Source organism: Castor canadensis, chromosome 10 (genome assembly GCF_047511655.1).
Source record: "Castor canadensis chromosome 10, mCasCan1.hap1v2, whole genome shotgun sequence".
Classification (NCBI taxonomy): Eukaryota; Metazoa; Chordata; class Mammalia; order Rodentia; family Castoridae; genus Castor; species Castor canadensis.
Genome location: NC_133395.1, coordinates 83,162,596 through 83,177,476, shown reverse-complemented (window position 1 = coordinate 83,177,476; position 14,881 = coordinate 83,162,596). Strand labels below are relative to the sequence as shown.

General features: G+C 48.9%; 1 protein-coding gene across 4 annotated transcripts in view; it reads right to left on the bottom strand.

Moving 5' to 3' along the window:
• Positions 1 to 14,881, bottom strand: part of Lats2 (large tumor suppressor kinase 2) — a 77,101-nt gene that overhangs the window by 25,579 nt on the left and 36,641 nt on the right. For 2 of the 4 annotated variants that reach the window (XM_074043709.1, XM_074043707.1), the window contains exons 3-4: positions 4,237 to 4,369; positions 597 to 1,987 (exon numbers count right to left, since the gene is read on the bottom strand). In XM_074043709.1, coding sequence (XP_073899810.1) covers positions 597 to 1,987; positions 4,237 to 4,369 — 1,524 coding nt within the window. Of the gene's footprint in view, positions 1 to 596; positions 1,988 to 4,236; positions 4,495 to 14,881 lie in introns of all 4 variants that reach the window. The other 2 variants (XM_074043708.1, XM_074043710.1) reach the window with 2 other exon arrangements.

The following is a 14,881-nucleotide window of genomic DNA, read 5'->3' as shown; positions in this document are numbered from 1 at the left end:
CTTTCTCTGAGTCACTTTACGCTGTAAAAACAAAGGAAAACCCCTATTAATGAAAATCTGAATGTAAGGAGACCATAATATTCCTGGCTCTCCAAGAGTAATCTAATCAGAGAAAATAGAAAACAAATTGATGAATATGGAACAGGAAGAACACAAATTTGACTTTTAGAGTTTGGAATGATTGGCTTTGTGGGACTTAAATTTACTGTTATATTTAAATTTAGATGATTTCATTAATAATTACCTTCTCTAGCACTGTATAGGGTATGTTTAAAGCGTTACTAACTACTTAAAGGATGCATCAATGGATTGCTACAATATATTTTTCTTTGAAAATCCTAATTTAAATCTATAAAACCTCAAACTTTCTAGTTTCTAGTCATTCAAATGTTATTATTAAGTAACCCGTGAAGCACTTTAACAGTTAAGGACACCCCATACAAATCAATTTGCTAATTGACACAGATAGGGGCTAACCCCTTAAGCAGACCATGGCCTCTTACGTGGGTTTGTGGTAAAGGAGTGCTAAAGGAGTCTCCTGTTACCAGTACTGGGAAGAGCCAGGGAAAAGCGGCAAGAGGGAAATGCGAAATTACTTTGGCCATTTCTTGCTCCAGCTGCAACCTGCGGTTGACCTTCTGCTGGTAGGTTTTTATGACGTTTTCCACATGCTGCTCCATGAAGAACTTAAAGGCATACGGGGAGTAGCTCTTGATGCGCGATTCTCTCTTCTCCTCGTCTCTGCTGTTTTTGCGGACTGGGACCGGGGAGGTCTGGATCTGCTTTTTGTCCTTGCCTCCTTTGTCCCCCTTTGCGCTCTTGTGGCTCTTGTCGCTCCTGTCGGGCTCCGAGGGCGTTCCCCCATGGAGGCTCTGTTCTACGCCGGCGCACAGGCTGTCCAGGTCCAGGTCGTACTGCTCGGACTTGCTGGGAAACAGCAGGTGCTTCGGGTAGGGCGGCGGCGGGCACCTGCGGTCCGGGCTGTACTCCACGTCCAGCGGGTGGGCGCTGGCACCGCCCAGGCCCAGGGGGTGCTCATCCTTGGTATCCAGGCCATCGGTGGGCGGGGCGGCAGGCACCCAGGCCGGGTGCAAAGGCCCCACGGCAGTCTGCGGCTCGGGCCTCAGCACACGCACGCTCTTCACCGGGTGCAGGATGTGCGCGGCCGTCACTGTGGTGACGGTGTTGGGCGCGGGTAGCGAGGGCTCGGCCTGGCCGGCGGCGGCCCGCAGCTGCTGGCCGTTGAAGGAGTTGGTCCTGCTGGGCCCTGGGCCGCTGGGCCTGAAGGCCACGTGTGGGCGTGGTGCCTCAAGGCCTGGCTTCTGCAGCGAGTCCCGCCGGGCCAGGGTGGCGGTCGGCCACTGCTGCACCGGGGCGCCGGCCATCTCATACAAGTCCACGTTGAGGCTGTTTCTGGAGGGCGCGAGCAGCCCCTGCGCGGCGCTGTCACCCGCGAAGCCCTGGCCCCGGGCCCCGATCACGTGCAGGGGGTGCGTCCCAGGCCCCGCTGGCTTGTGGTGCCCATGCGGCACATACAGCCCCGGGGCAGGGGCTGGGAAAGCCAGGTCCCGGGCGGCGGCCGGCGGGGCTCCCTGGCCCTTGGCTGGCAGGCCGGCGTAGCCTCCCGGCTCGGGCGGCGTCTTGCTCTGGAAGGACGGGCTGCGCTGCACGGCATAGCCCAGCGGCTCGGCGGCCACCAGCAGGTGTGGGCGGCTGTAGTGTGCGCCCGGCAGCGGCAGTGCGGCGCCCGCGGCAGGGAAGTGCGCGCCCGCCGGCTCCACAGCCGCGCTGTAGCCCTTGGCGGTGTGCTGGTGACCAGGCACGCTGTGGGGGCCGACACCTGGGAAGAGGAAGTCCACGTAGGGCCGCTGCATCTCCTCCGGGCCCTGATAGGCCGCGCCACCCAGCGGGTGGTAGGATGCGAACGCCTCGCCAGTGCCTTCAAAGCTGGGCCTTCGTGCCACCGGGCTGGGTGCGACCACCTTTCCTGCAGCGTAAAGAACAGAAAGAGGCCATCAGAGAGGGGGACGGAGGGGCTCTTATGCAGGAAGATGGGACTGAGCCCAGCTGCAGCCACCCACCAGAAACGGGGACAGCTTTCAGGGCTCTACTCCAGTCCCAAGTCCACCTATATCCTGGTTTAACAACCCACTGACACTTGTCACTCACATTTGTGAATCCCCCCACCTTCTGGCTTTTTGTACCATTTCTGCAGAAAGACTTCATTAGCGTGTAATTAATTGTGGTTTTAGATGTAAGGTGCCTTACAAATCTCCATCTTGGTTCCAAATTCACCATCTTAGTTCTGACCTGTCCTTGTGAGGCAGTCTCCTCCTTAGCCAACCCCTTCCGGGAAAAGTCATAATTGTACATAAAATTAAAATATCCAATCTCTGACAACCCATAAAAGTGCCTAGGACCGGAGAGATCAGTGCACTGAGCTGCTCCCTCACTGCTGACCCTCAATTTCCTCTGTACTTTCACTTGTATTTTCAATGAATCTTGCTGTGTGAAACTCCTGTGTGTCTCCCCCTGAATTCTTTCTTCAGTGAGACCAAGAACTTGCCAGGTCCCCTTACCTGGTCTGGTGACAGAACCAGTAGGTTCTGACACTCTCAGGTTGTGCTCACATTAGCTGTGTCCTTGGATGCACAGGGTCTATCCAGCAGGGTGTATCCGGCACCAGCAGGGACCAATCACCCTAATGTGGTTTTTTGGTGGGCGTGACATGGGAGGTCACAGGTCAGGTGACAGGTCACAGAGATGGCAGGGTCTAGCTCTTGCTGAGGAGCTTCCCTCACACTTCTGACTGAGGACATGGCACTCAGGATCACTCCTGCCATTCTGGGGGACCATCTGGACAGCCAGGTTTGTTTTCTACATGGCATGCCCAAGTCATTTAGGATAGCTGGGTTTACTACACGATTCCCAAACTTGTCTTTCCCTACGAAGGGAAACATCCAAATGTCCACTTTCTTTTCACCCATTTTCCAAATTAAAGGTTTCCTGGGTTTTTGTCTTATTAAAACCAAACAAGGCAACATATACACAACAGTGTAAACCACATAGATTCTCTCCACAAATTGCCCAGATAAATTTCTACTGCTGCTTTCTTTTCTTCCCCACCTCCCCCCTTCTTTGATGCTTCTTCCTTATTCCTGACTTTTCCACTTTGAAAATCTTTTCTCATTTAAAATGGCTGCCTGGAAGGAGGGACAAAGACTCCTTTCATGTCCTCACATGGACTGCTCTGCTCTGCGGGATTTGGCAGCGGGTGCTATAAGCAAAGGCCATGCCTTGCTCCCCAGGATTCCCTGGTAGAGTGAAGGTCCCCAGAGCCACTGCATGGAGAAAGCACAGCCGAACGACAGCTTGTGCTTCCTGGGCTAAGATGCTTCAGTGAAAACGGCACGCCAAAGGCAAGTAGGAAAGACATGGTTACGCTGTGGGATCATGATTTCCTTTGGCGCTGTGCTCTCTGAGACAGACCCAACAACTCCAAGACACGAATGGCCAGCCAGGGAGTGACTGAGGAACGTTCTCTCAGAAAGAAATCAGAAGTGTGTGCTCCCTTAATGACATCAGAAACAACTCATGAAGACTCACTTGGCACCTGAAGCAGGTTTTATCTCGGATCTTCCATAAATTGGGGTTTTAAAATTATCACACTCCAGGGACCTCAAGTACCCTCAAAACAAGGCCTCCCACCCTTGGAGAGGAACCTCCCTGACAGCCAATGAAGTGCCATGGGTGCCCTTGTCCCTTTCCAGCAGACAATGCGGGAAGGTCACAGCTGCTGTGTACACAGGCTCCTGCACTGGGTGTGAGAAAAAGCATGTTTTAGAACTAATAAGCCTTCCCTTTCAAAGACCCCTCTCCAGGCCTAAGCAAAAGTGAAATGAACATTTTTACTCTCACCATGCTGAAGTTTTCCACCTTTCAGAAAACAAAGCAAGCACACAAACCCTCTAGACAAGAAGTACCACAGGTTATTTCTGATGGGGGTAGGATGAACGCTCAGACAAGTCCCTCCATCTACCTCCTGTGACCTACCCGCTCCAGGCTTGACTTTGTCAGGTCAGGGCAGGGCAGGCTCAGCTTACCCGTTAGCTGAGTGAGGGAATGTGCCGAGAAACTATCTAGTGACTGAGGCCAGGTCACCAGACCTCATTCTGCAAACCATCTGTGTTCTCAAACCACTAATGCTCATCCACCGTGCTGCCAGTCTGGGCTCACCTGGGGAGGTCTGTTTAATGACGCGTACAATCTGTTCGTTCCTTGGGTCCAGGTAGCCCATCTTACTGATGTACTCCAGGGCAGCTTCAATACTCCTGCTGCCTGTCTGCTTGAGCGCTCTGCCTGCCATCTCCTGGGAGGGAAGCATGGAGATGTAAGAGCATGTCATCATGATTGTAAGACAAAGCTCCAGTGACTTCTGTCCTTGCTCCTTGCCGGCTGTGCCGAGACACCTGGCCTCTCTGTGACTGCCGGGCCCTGCAAGGACAACATTCAGAATGTGCATATGTGGCTGCATCCTGCCGGCATCTGATAACAGAAGTTGAGCACATACCACACCACACACTGTTGAGCCTGTGTCAAGAACACATGGGAATTTGAACATATTGTGCATCAGAAAGAAACCTGAGCTCCTCTCCTCAGAGAATGTTTGTGGTTGGACTGGTAAATTCAGAAGGAAGCTAAAAGCAAAAAGTTACAGGAAAAAGAATCATGGGAGTCGAGAACCTGGCTCTAATCCCAGCTTACACCCAGGCTAACTATGGGATCAGTTGATGTGCCCTAGAGGGGAGGAGAGGCTGCTGAAGAGTCATTTATGAAATACTTACGGAACGCCTGCTGTTTACAAAGTCCTGTGCTGGCTACAGCAGTAGGGACTTGCCCTTAGGGACCTGATGTGGGGAAAAGACAGGCAGGATATGAGCTCTTAGAGCCCTGTTAGCACAGGACAGGAGAGGAACAAGTGGAATGGACAAGTCAGAGGAAACAACTTTCTCCCCTTCAAGGAGGAAGGGGTGACACAACTGGCCCTTCAAGGATGATGGATTTTGGGCAGGTGGAGGTCCAGGTACAGAAAAGGTATCCATGCCGAATGGGCCATCAGAGCACGCGTCTGAGGGGAGAGTGGGCTGGAGGGCAGCAATACCCGGAGGCATGAGGAGATGGGAAAGGGAGACAGGACAGGGAGTCACAAATGGAGGCCAGGCCATCCCAGGTGTTGCCTATTTACAAGGTCACAGGAGCTCTCAGACAGGAACCTGTGTGGTCTGAAGATGAACCTGGAGGCAGCTGCCAGGTGCAGAGTTTGAGGTACTCAGGTGGGGATGTGAAAGAGGAAGAGGGGACTGAGAGATGTGGCAGCAGAGTGCCAGGACCTGGAGGAATATGAGCCAGGTGCTCTGGCCCTTCAGGGAGGGTAAGGGGAGGAAAAGACCCCCTCCCACACTGAGGGCAGCTTGTAGACAAGGGTGGAGCAGGCAAAGACAGCAAAAGGGAGTACCAAAGATGACAACACTGAGCACTGTGATGGGTAAAGGGTCGGTGGGAGGAAGACACTGAGAAGGAGACTGTCACTTAGGACAGAAGGAAAGAGTAGGGACATGAGAAGTCCCCAGGACACCGGGGTGGCCTGGGCTGTACAGGGCTACACAGAGGCAGGCAGTCTGGCTGTGGGAGCAGAGAACTACTCTGTGGAGAGACAGTATTGTTCCCACTGCTCCTGGACAGGCCACATAGTGCCTGTGACTTTTATTCCTTTCATCTGTGTCTGTCTGATCCTTTAGTGTTACTGGGACCAGTGAGGTTCCAAAGAGAAGATCTCCAAAAAGGAAGAGGCCTCTGCCTGCCACTTGGGTACCAAGCTTATGACATGTCACAAGAGTTTTAGCATACATTGAGGCAGAGACCAAGGAAGTTTATCAGTAAAGCAAAGCAAAGAAAGGGCAGTACATACCCCATACCTGCGTGCGGGCACATCTGATAACAGTGCAGGAGTGTTCTAACATCAGGGGTATTTATGGTGAGAAAGTGGGTCGGGGGATTTGACTAGGATAAGTGCTCCCCTTGGTTTTTACACTTAGTGTAGTTATAATCATTCTTGCTATTACATTGTTTTATCAACTGAGCCCAGAGATATCAAGTTTGGGTCATAATGACCCAAATGAACATTCATTTAAACAAAGGATGGGTTTTTTTTTTTTTTGGCAAATAAAATATAAATCAAATTTTAGCTCTAAAACCTACATACAAATTATGATTATAACAAATTATAATTTTTATTTTATTTATCCATTTATTCATATGTGCATACATTGTTTGGGCCATTTCTCCCCCCTGTCCCTCAGAAGGATGGGTTCTGTTGATGCTGCCTTCAAGACAGGTGTCATCCCTGAGATATTTTCCTTTGCAAATACTTTTTGTACCCAAAGGAATCATTTTCCCAAGTGTTTTCACCCAGGATAAGTGTCTTTCTTTTAAGATAACCCTGTTCAGGGCTGGCCAAGAGGTTTATGTGATAGAGCACCTGCCTAGCAAGTGTGAAGACCTGAGTTCAAATCCCAGTACCACCACAAAAAAAAAAAAAAAAAAAACCAAAACCTTGCATAGTTCCTAGAATGCACTAATTATTTGGGCAAGCAGACAAGCAGATAAAGTCAGAGGGAAAGAAGAGCTCCTCTCCCCGCCCCCCACTTTTTTTCCTCTTTTTATTAAATACTGCAGCTTACTGAGGAAGTGTAAGGCTTAATGCAAGTAAGTGTCTGTGTGCTTTTAGTTAAGCTATTCATTAATTCAGTGTTTATCTCTGAATTCCTGGCTCCTGTTTCCCATGCCTCATTTTCCCTGATCTATCCTGCCTCATTAAGACTGGAAGAAATCCGGCAGGGGCCTAAAACTCCACACTGCACACAGCTGCACCCGTCCACCTAACATAGTGCCTAGAACAAACTAAGTTCTTCATACTCACACAATCACCCAACAATAAATCAATTTCTCTATTTCTGACCATGTAATAAACAGGTGAGTGGGAGGACAAAACCATTGGCAGGACTTGGCTAAAAAGTTGGTGATGCAGGTGTTGGACTCCACAAGATGACAGGGCAAAAGGGGATAGGGAAGAGCCTGAGATGGGGGCTTGTAAAGCTGCCAGCACCACACAGGTTGCATCTGCAGGGAGGGAAGTGACAGCTTTTGAGGCAGGTAGGAAGATGGGAATAAGAAAAGAGCTGTTTTGCCCGGCACCAGTGGCTCAGCCTGTAATCCTACCTACTTGGGAGGCAGAGATCAAGAGGATCAGGCTTCAAGGCCAGCCTAGGCAAACAGTTTGAAAGACTCCATCTCAAAAATATCCAAAACAGGGCTGGGATGTAGCTCAGTGGTACAGTGCTTGCCTAGCATGCACGAGGCCCTGGGTTCAATCCCAGCACCAAAAAAGAAAAAAGACAAAAAAAATATATATCCAATACAAAAATAACAAGACGAGGGTGTGGCTCAAGTGGTAGAGCACCTGCCTAGCAAGTGTGAAGCCCTGAGTTCAAACCTCAGTACTGCCAAAAAAAATAAATAAATAACAGAGCTATTCTGTGAGGTGGCACTGGCTTGGCAGAAGGGCAAATGTTCACCATCTGGAGGTGCCATGGGGAGAAGGCAGTGGAGAGCAGGTGGAGAGCACCTCTGCCCTCACCTTTCCTACTCAAGGCTGTGCCATGCGATGAGATCACGTCTACAAGACTCTTGTGGGCTTGGAGGAGGCCAAGTTTTAGACCACGTCTCAGCATATCACCCTGGAGCTTTTGGCACCTGTTAAAAAAACGTGCCAATCGGAGTCAGCTCTAACCACAAGCCTTTCAATCAGCACTAACTTCAGCTGCTTCATGTGAAACATGTTCTCTGACCACATCTCTTCTAGGGTGAATCACAGGCTCATGCTTGTTACTTCAGGACCTGCAAACACTCAAGGAGGGGACAACTCCAGAAAAGATCAAGTTACCTGTGTAGGAATCCAAACTCCCACTACTTCAAGATCTGTGTGTTTACTGTGCTTCCAATCTAAGAACTTAACCAAGAGAAATCAACACACGACCACATGTGAAGACTCAGGCTTGCAGGGGTGTTTCAAGTCGTAAAACAGAACCACATTCATGAGCCAGCTCGTTTATAAATAAAGCCTTCAAGTAAGCCAAGTCGGTTGAGGCCTGTCTTTTTTATCTGCCCATCACCTCTTGCAGAGCAAGTACACAGTTTCTACACATTGCCTCTTAGACGATGCTACACCCATGTCCACATGGCTATGGGCTTTTTCCTGTTGGTTTGTTTTTTGTTTTTGTGGTGCTAGGGATTGAAGCCAGGGTCTCTTGCATGCTGGTACACATCCTACCACTCAGCTACATGCCCATCCCTATTCGTCTGAGTTTTAAGAGCTAAAGAAGTCCAGAATACATTTGTAAGTCCATCAAGAATGCATGTGTGAGCGTGTCAGAGGAGGACATGCTGGGGAGTGAGCATGGCAGGCAGTGGGGCTGAAGTCCAGCCCAAAATGCTTTGGAAGGCTCTTTAAGGATTGTTTAGTGTCTTGGGAAGTGGTTAGGAACTCGGTGACCACATCCTTAAGGCCAGCCTTCTCTTCCAGGTAGTTAGCATTTGGGAGCTGATGCTATTACTTGGCACAAGACCCCCCCACTGCTCAAGCTCACTTCATTGTTGGCCACTCTGTGCCACCTGCCATGGTACAGACTCCTGGCTTCACCCATCTTCCCAGTCTTCCCCACTTTGGAAGCATCTTGACTTAAAGGTTTCCTTCATGTCCCATCTCCAGACCAGAGGTATACTCTGTTTGCTCTACCTAGGCTAGAGTGGGAGAAGATTCTGGATGCTCACAAGGCAGAACTGATACCATCCATCATACCTCATTCCCAATCCAGCAAAACTTCACAAGGCTCAACTCTCTGCCTCACAATAGGAAAGCCATGGTCGTGACCAGGTGGTTATCCCCTGAGCTCTTACCTGAAGTCCTTATTTTCTACCCTGAGCTGTTCTGCAGACTCATGTCACATCACAGTCACAAAGAACTGGAGCTAAAAAGGCTAAACAATGTTGCTCAAAGGAAAGCCCTCAGGGCAGTTGCCTAATCTCTTCTGAGGAGCTGCCTGGGGAACACTGTTCTCAGTAGTGGCCTTGGACCAGAGAGAAGGAATTACTCCTGGTCCTTTAAAGCAGAGCTCCTCATGGCCCAAGTGGTAGAGTACGTGCCTAGCAAGCGGGAGCCCTGAGTTCAATCCCCAGTTACTGCTAATGCAGAGCTCCCCGGAATGTTTCTGCCTCATGGCTAAAACAGAGAGACTGGGTAGGCATGAGGAAGGCAGAGTACACTGTTTCAGACTTCACTGGCTTCTGATGTTAACAACAGCTCTAGTGATTCCACCTTAGGTGTGTGAATTACATTTTTTGTGAGGGTTTGCTAGGGATAAAACCCTGAAGCTTGTATATGCTAGAAAAGCCCTCTATCACTAAGCTATATCTCCAGTCCAATGGATTATACCTTAATAAGGCTGTTTTTAACATCTGTAACTTAAGTATTTTTCCAAGTGATTTCTCCTTACATTTTATGAAAAAATTGGTGATCACTTAAAACGGGTCACTGGTTCTAGAGCCAGGTGTAGTGGTGCATGCCTATAATCCCAGCACCCAGGAGGCTAAGGCAGGAGGATAGTGAGTTCAAGGCCAGACTGGGCAACACAGTGAGTAGGAGGCAAGCCTGGGTTATATAGGCAGCTCTGTCTCAAAAACCAAAACCAAAACCAAAAAGCTGTTTCTGGCCACAATGAAGTCCGGTACATGTGGAATCTGCTGAGGTATGGAAAGAAGGCAGTTTAGCCAGTTCTCCCTGCCCAGCCTGTACCTCCCACATGGAGGAGTGCCCCCCAGGAAGCCCACATGACAGGAAGCTGCCACCAACCAGAAGGCTGCTGTCGCACTGGACACGGGCTGCCTCTGTTTTCCTGCCTATGTCACCCTTTCTCCACTGCCTATTTCCCCACTGTCCATAGGGCTTTGTGCGGACGGCTGGACCCAAATCTGACCTACAGTCTCACTCACCTCTGCCTATAGAAAGGCAGGAGCTGGGCTGCTGTGCAGTGAGACAGCAATTTAAATTCAGTAACAAACTATCATATGTATGAGGGAAGGAATTTCCTACAGAGAGCCTCCCCACCCCTGCCGGATGAGGAAGCATTTCTCAAGTGTTAGCAAAACCATGTCCCATGTTTTAACACTTCACTAGGAGGTTTGGCTGAAAAGCCAGAGATGGAGCTCTCTGGCCTTGCTGGGCCTCCCAGGGCGTCTTGTCAGTCCAAGTCTGCCTATCTCAGACTGTCCCGTAACTTGTGATTTCAGTCGAAAGTTCACTAGTAGAAAGGGAGTGGCTGGAAGAGGGGGGTCTGCAGGAACTGAGTCCCCAGGCTCTGCTGTTGTGGTACCCAAAGGATTAGGTTCTGTGAGAACAAAGGAGGAAAAAGAAAGAGGCAAGGAACCTAGGGGGTTCCACAAGGTGTGGCTCCCTAGGTTGTGACAGACCAGGCAAGGCCAGGCTGGCTGGGCCTCCCACTCAGGCTTCACTGTCCTTCAGGGGATAGCAGCCAACGTGTTCCCTGAGCAAAAAGCTTCCAGGAGCCCTTTTAGAAGACTAGTGGAACACAGTGTTTCAGTGCGTTGGGCTGCCAGTTGTCAGACCTTAATCAGAAACACAGTGTCAGGGGAGCTGGCGTGAATCATGGTGCCCACTGTTCTTCAGTCTCTGAACTCCCACTGGGGGCCTCAGAAGCATGCTCAAGCTATGGCTGGAAGAGCAAAGTGAAGAAGAAAACAGAAGTAATCAATTGTTGAATTTCCAATGGACGTACGTGAAAGGAAAAATGAGTTACCACCTCACACCAGGGCAACAAATAGAAGCTTCAGTCCCTGGTGGTAGCCTCTAAGGCCTGTTGGGAAGGCCACAATCTGCTCACCTTAACGTTCTCTTCAGATGGGGACACATGTGTAACACTGCTGAGGAAAAAAACCTTGTTTAAAAAAGTAACTTACACATTGGGAATGAAGAAACGGCCCAAAACTAAACCTGATGCAAGCTAGAGTTAGGGAAAGTTCAGGACTCATAGAGAATATATGACTCAATATTGCATTTCAGATTGACCAGCATCTGGCTCAGGGACCACCCATGCCCTGCCCCACTCATTGATTATTGGACAGGAATCATCTGGTTCTTCCCTTCCCGTAGGTTAGTGTAGGTTTTAAAAGCACCTGGAGAAGAAAAGCATGCGCTCTGCCTCCGGATTCCACCTGCAACCAGCATGCTCCCTTCTGTATTTCCCTTCCCTAACTCTGTGTCCCAGTGGAACACAAAGAATTTGGAAGTCTTCTGATCAAGACTGCACCTTGCCACTAACAAACCAACATGAAAATTGTCAACCTCACCAATAATCACAGAAACACTAATAAAACAAAATGGCAACAACTGTTATCACCAAAATAAAATAATTATAAAATAAATGGCTGGTGAGACTCTCCACAGCCATGTATTCTTGGTGGCAGTGTATACCACAAAACCACTTTCAAGTAAACAGTTAAGCACCAACAATTACTAAATGGTTTGTACCCTGATTTAATAATTTTACTTCACAAAATTTATTCTCTGGCTAATTTAAAAGAATTCTATTTTAAAAATCTGTTACCATCTGATGTCTGTCAGTGTTAGGTATAATACAGTAACCCTGAAATAGGAGGGCTGGGGGAGTGGGAGCTAGAACGAGCAGAACTACCCAATAGAAGTTAATTATACTGAATATATTTCTTAAAATACTGAATATATTTCTTAAATACGGCCATAAAGATGCTTTCCATAACAAAATTCTCTCACTTGACAAGCAACTGCTGAGTAGCGTGAGGAAAGCATGCAGCCTCCACTAATGGAAACAGCATGGAAAACACTTACTGCCTCAGGTGTCACAATCATGTACACCAACCATTGGCTGTGCCCGTGAACACGAGGGTAACTGGAACGTGAGTAAAATGAAAGTCTGACTTAATATAGCTTTGCTACAGAATACTTTTACGTGCATCAAATCCCGTTATAAAAACCTGCCTTACAATTCAGCTACATAATTGTGGGGAGATCACAAAAATTCTCCAGATTATAGTTGAATCCAACAAGAGGATAAGATCTCACAAGTTAGTTACAATGTTCCTTTTGGCTCTAAAATGCCACAATTTTGAGAAATGTTTGCTAAAACAAGATTTAAACTTTGCCACCATAGGTACAGGTGAACAGAGGTATGGGGTACATTTGGGGAAAGTCAATATACTTGAAATGCCTAGAAGCTTCCACATCCCCATACACACAGTTTCAGTATTTCCACTCTTGTGCTAGTGTCAGCAATTCCTCCCCTCCCTGTAACTTGCCCTGACGGATGCAGCAACTTGAAAGTGATGCTGTGTCAGTTTGGAGCCTTGCCTTCGTGAAGCCTGACTGCTCACTTCCACTCCTTGGTCCATGTAGCTGGTGAGACCCAGCTGGTTCCAGCAGTCCCAGCCAGCCTGCTGCAGCTCTGACCCACGGTGAAGCCACCTCTCAGGTCCAGCCCCAGCTGGGCACTTGGGGAAAAAGCTACACAGGATCCTGCCAGACACCACACACAGCAGAACTGCCTCGCTCAGACCAGAAATAAATTGCTGTTTTTAAGTAACACAGGATGGTTTGTCTACAATGCAGACAAATGATAACTGACCAGCACCTCCCACTCCCTGCCCCGCTTTTGTGTGTGTGTGTGTGTGTGTGTGTGTGTGTGTGTGTGTGTGTGTGTGAAGGGTTTTTTTCGAGATAGAGTCTTGTAAACTATTTGCCCAGGGCTGGCTTCGAACCTGATCTGTTTCCTGAGTAGCTAGGATTATGGGTATGAGCCACCTGTGCCCAGCTAAATGTTTTTTTTCTTTTTTGTTTTTTTTTGTTTTGCTTTTTTTTTCTATTTTTTCCTTTTTTTTTTTTTTTTTTCGGTGCTGGGGACTGAACTCAGGGCCTTGCACTTGCCGGGCAAGCGCTCTTCCACTGAGCTAAATCCCCAACCCCAATGCTTTTTTTCTTAAAGCATGCTAAACTCTTAAGTATGGCTATTATTTATGTCCAAACTCTGAGAAAAATACTCCCAAATTAAAAAAAAAAAAAAGCCCTGTAACATAAAAAGGCACTTTAAAAAACTGCTTTAGGAAAGGGAGAGGCAGCACCCCATTCAGCTCTGCCATGCATCTATGTAGGAATGAATTATGCCTGCCTGCATCCAGTCACCCTGCTATTCTGAGATAGGAAAACAGCATGGGGTGGCCTCCCACCTCAGTCCCCAACCTGGCCCTAGCTCTAACCTGACAGACCTCCTCCTCTTCCTCTTGGGCAAGAAGCCCTGGGCTGTGACACCACCAGGGGAGAGCCACACCCACTCCAGAATGGGCGAGAGATTAGCCAGGCAGGAATCTGTTTCCTTCTAAAACCTCCCCTCCGAGACAGTCTGCTTTTAGAGCACATCAAGTACTCTGAGATTTGGCCTACACAGTCACCAAAACATAAGCAGATACACAAAATCTACAGAGGGAGAGGCCATGTGCCTCACTTTCAGTGGAAACAGCCTCCATTTTCCAAGGAAACAAAAGGAAATCCAGATAGGGCCAAGCCAGGATCGGCCCTCCAGAGACAGAGCGCAACCCAGTGCTCCCAAAGGTGGGATGCCAGGAGGCTTCTGAAGATGGCACAGGAGTGATGTATTCAAGACAGAGGAACACTACTGGTCCCAAAGAAGGTGGAGTACAAGGGAAAATTCTAGAACCATCTGCCAAGTTGGCAGAGGTCCATGCTTTCCCACCACCCACAAGAGGAGATCTCACACTGAGTTAGGAGGCAGCCTGTGATGAAGGAGCTGAAGCATGTCAGACGGAGGGTGAGACTGTCTGGTGGATAGGAAAGGATTGTATACACAGAGTACCAAGCAAGAAAACAATCTGACCTTGACAGAGTGGGTCTGAACTGGGCAGACACAGAGCCTGAGCCAGAGTCAGCCTCCTAGTGCCCCTCCTGGTCGGGATTGTCTTTTCATGGTGGGCTCAAGCTGAGGTCACAGGCAGGGCTTACGAGCAGAGACTCATCTGTGACCTTCAAGGCCGTCCCTGATATGGATGAAGAAAACTTACTAAAGGTCAGGTAGGAAACAGACCACCCGCCCACTTTGCTGCCGGAGATACAGTGTCACTTTGTGGTAAGCAGCAGACTTAAGAAGGGAATCAACTCAAGTTTTAGTTCACACTCTTGCTGGGGACGCTACCTTCATAGGAAAAAGATCTTCGGAAAGGAAAGGATTCAGTTTCTTTCCTCCCTCCCTTCTCTTTCTTTCTCTGTATTTGTGGTACTGGAGATTGAACCCAGAGGCCTTGCACATGCTAGGCAAGTGCTGTACCACTTCAACCACACTCCTGGACCTTTTTGTTTTTATTTTGTTTTAAAGACTGGGTCAGGGCTGGTGGAGTGGCTCAAGTGGCAGAGCGCCTGCCTAGCAAATGTGAGTCCCTGAGTTCAAACCCCAGTACTGACCAGAACAAACAAACAAACAAAAATAAAGATAGGGTCTTAACACTACCTTTGCCCCGGCTGGCCTCAAACCTGGGAGAAAAGATTCGGTTTCTTTCCAAGATGCTAAGAGGAGAATAATCATAGCAAGAAAGGTGACCGGGACAGTGAGACAGGCAGGAAAATCCACCACTAGTGAGCATAGGGAGAAAAGTGTCTGAGAGGGACGTACAGTGCTCTCCCAAGCCTGGTTTCCAGCACCTGCTGGCC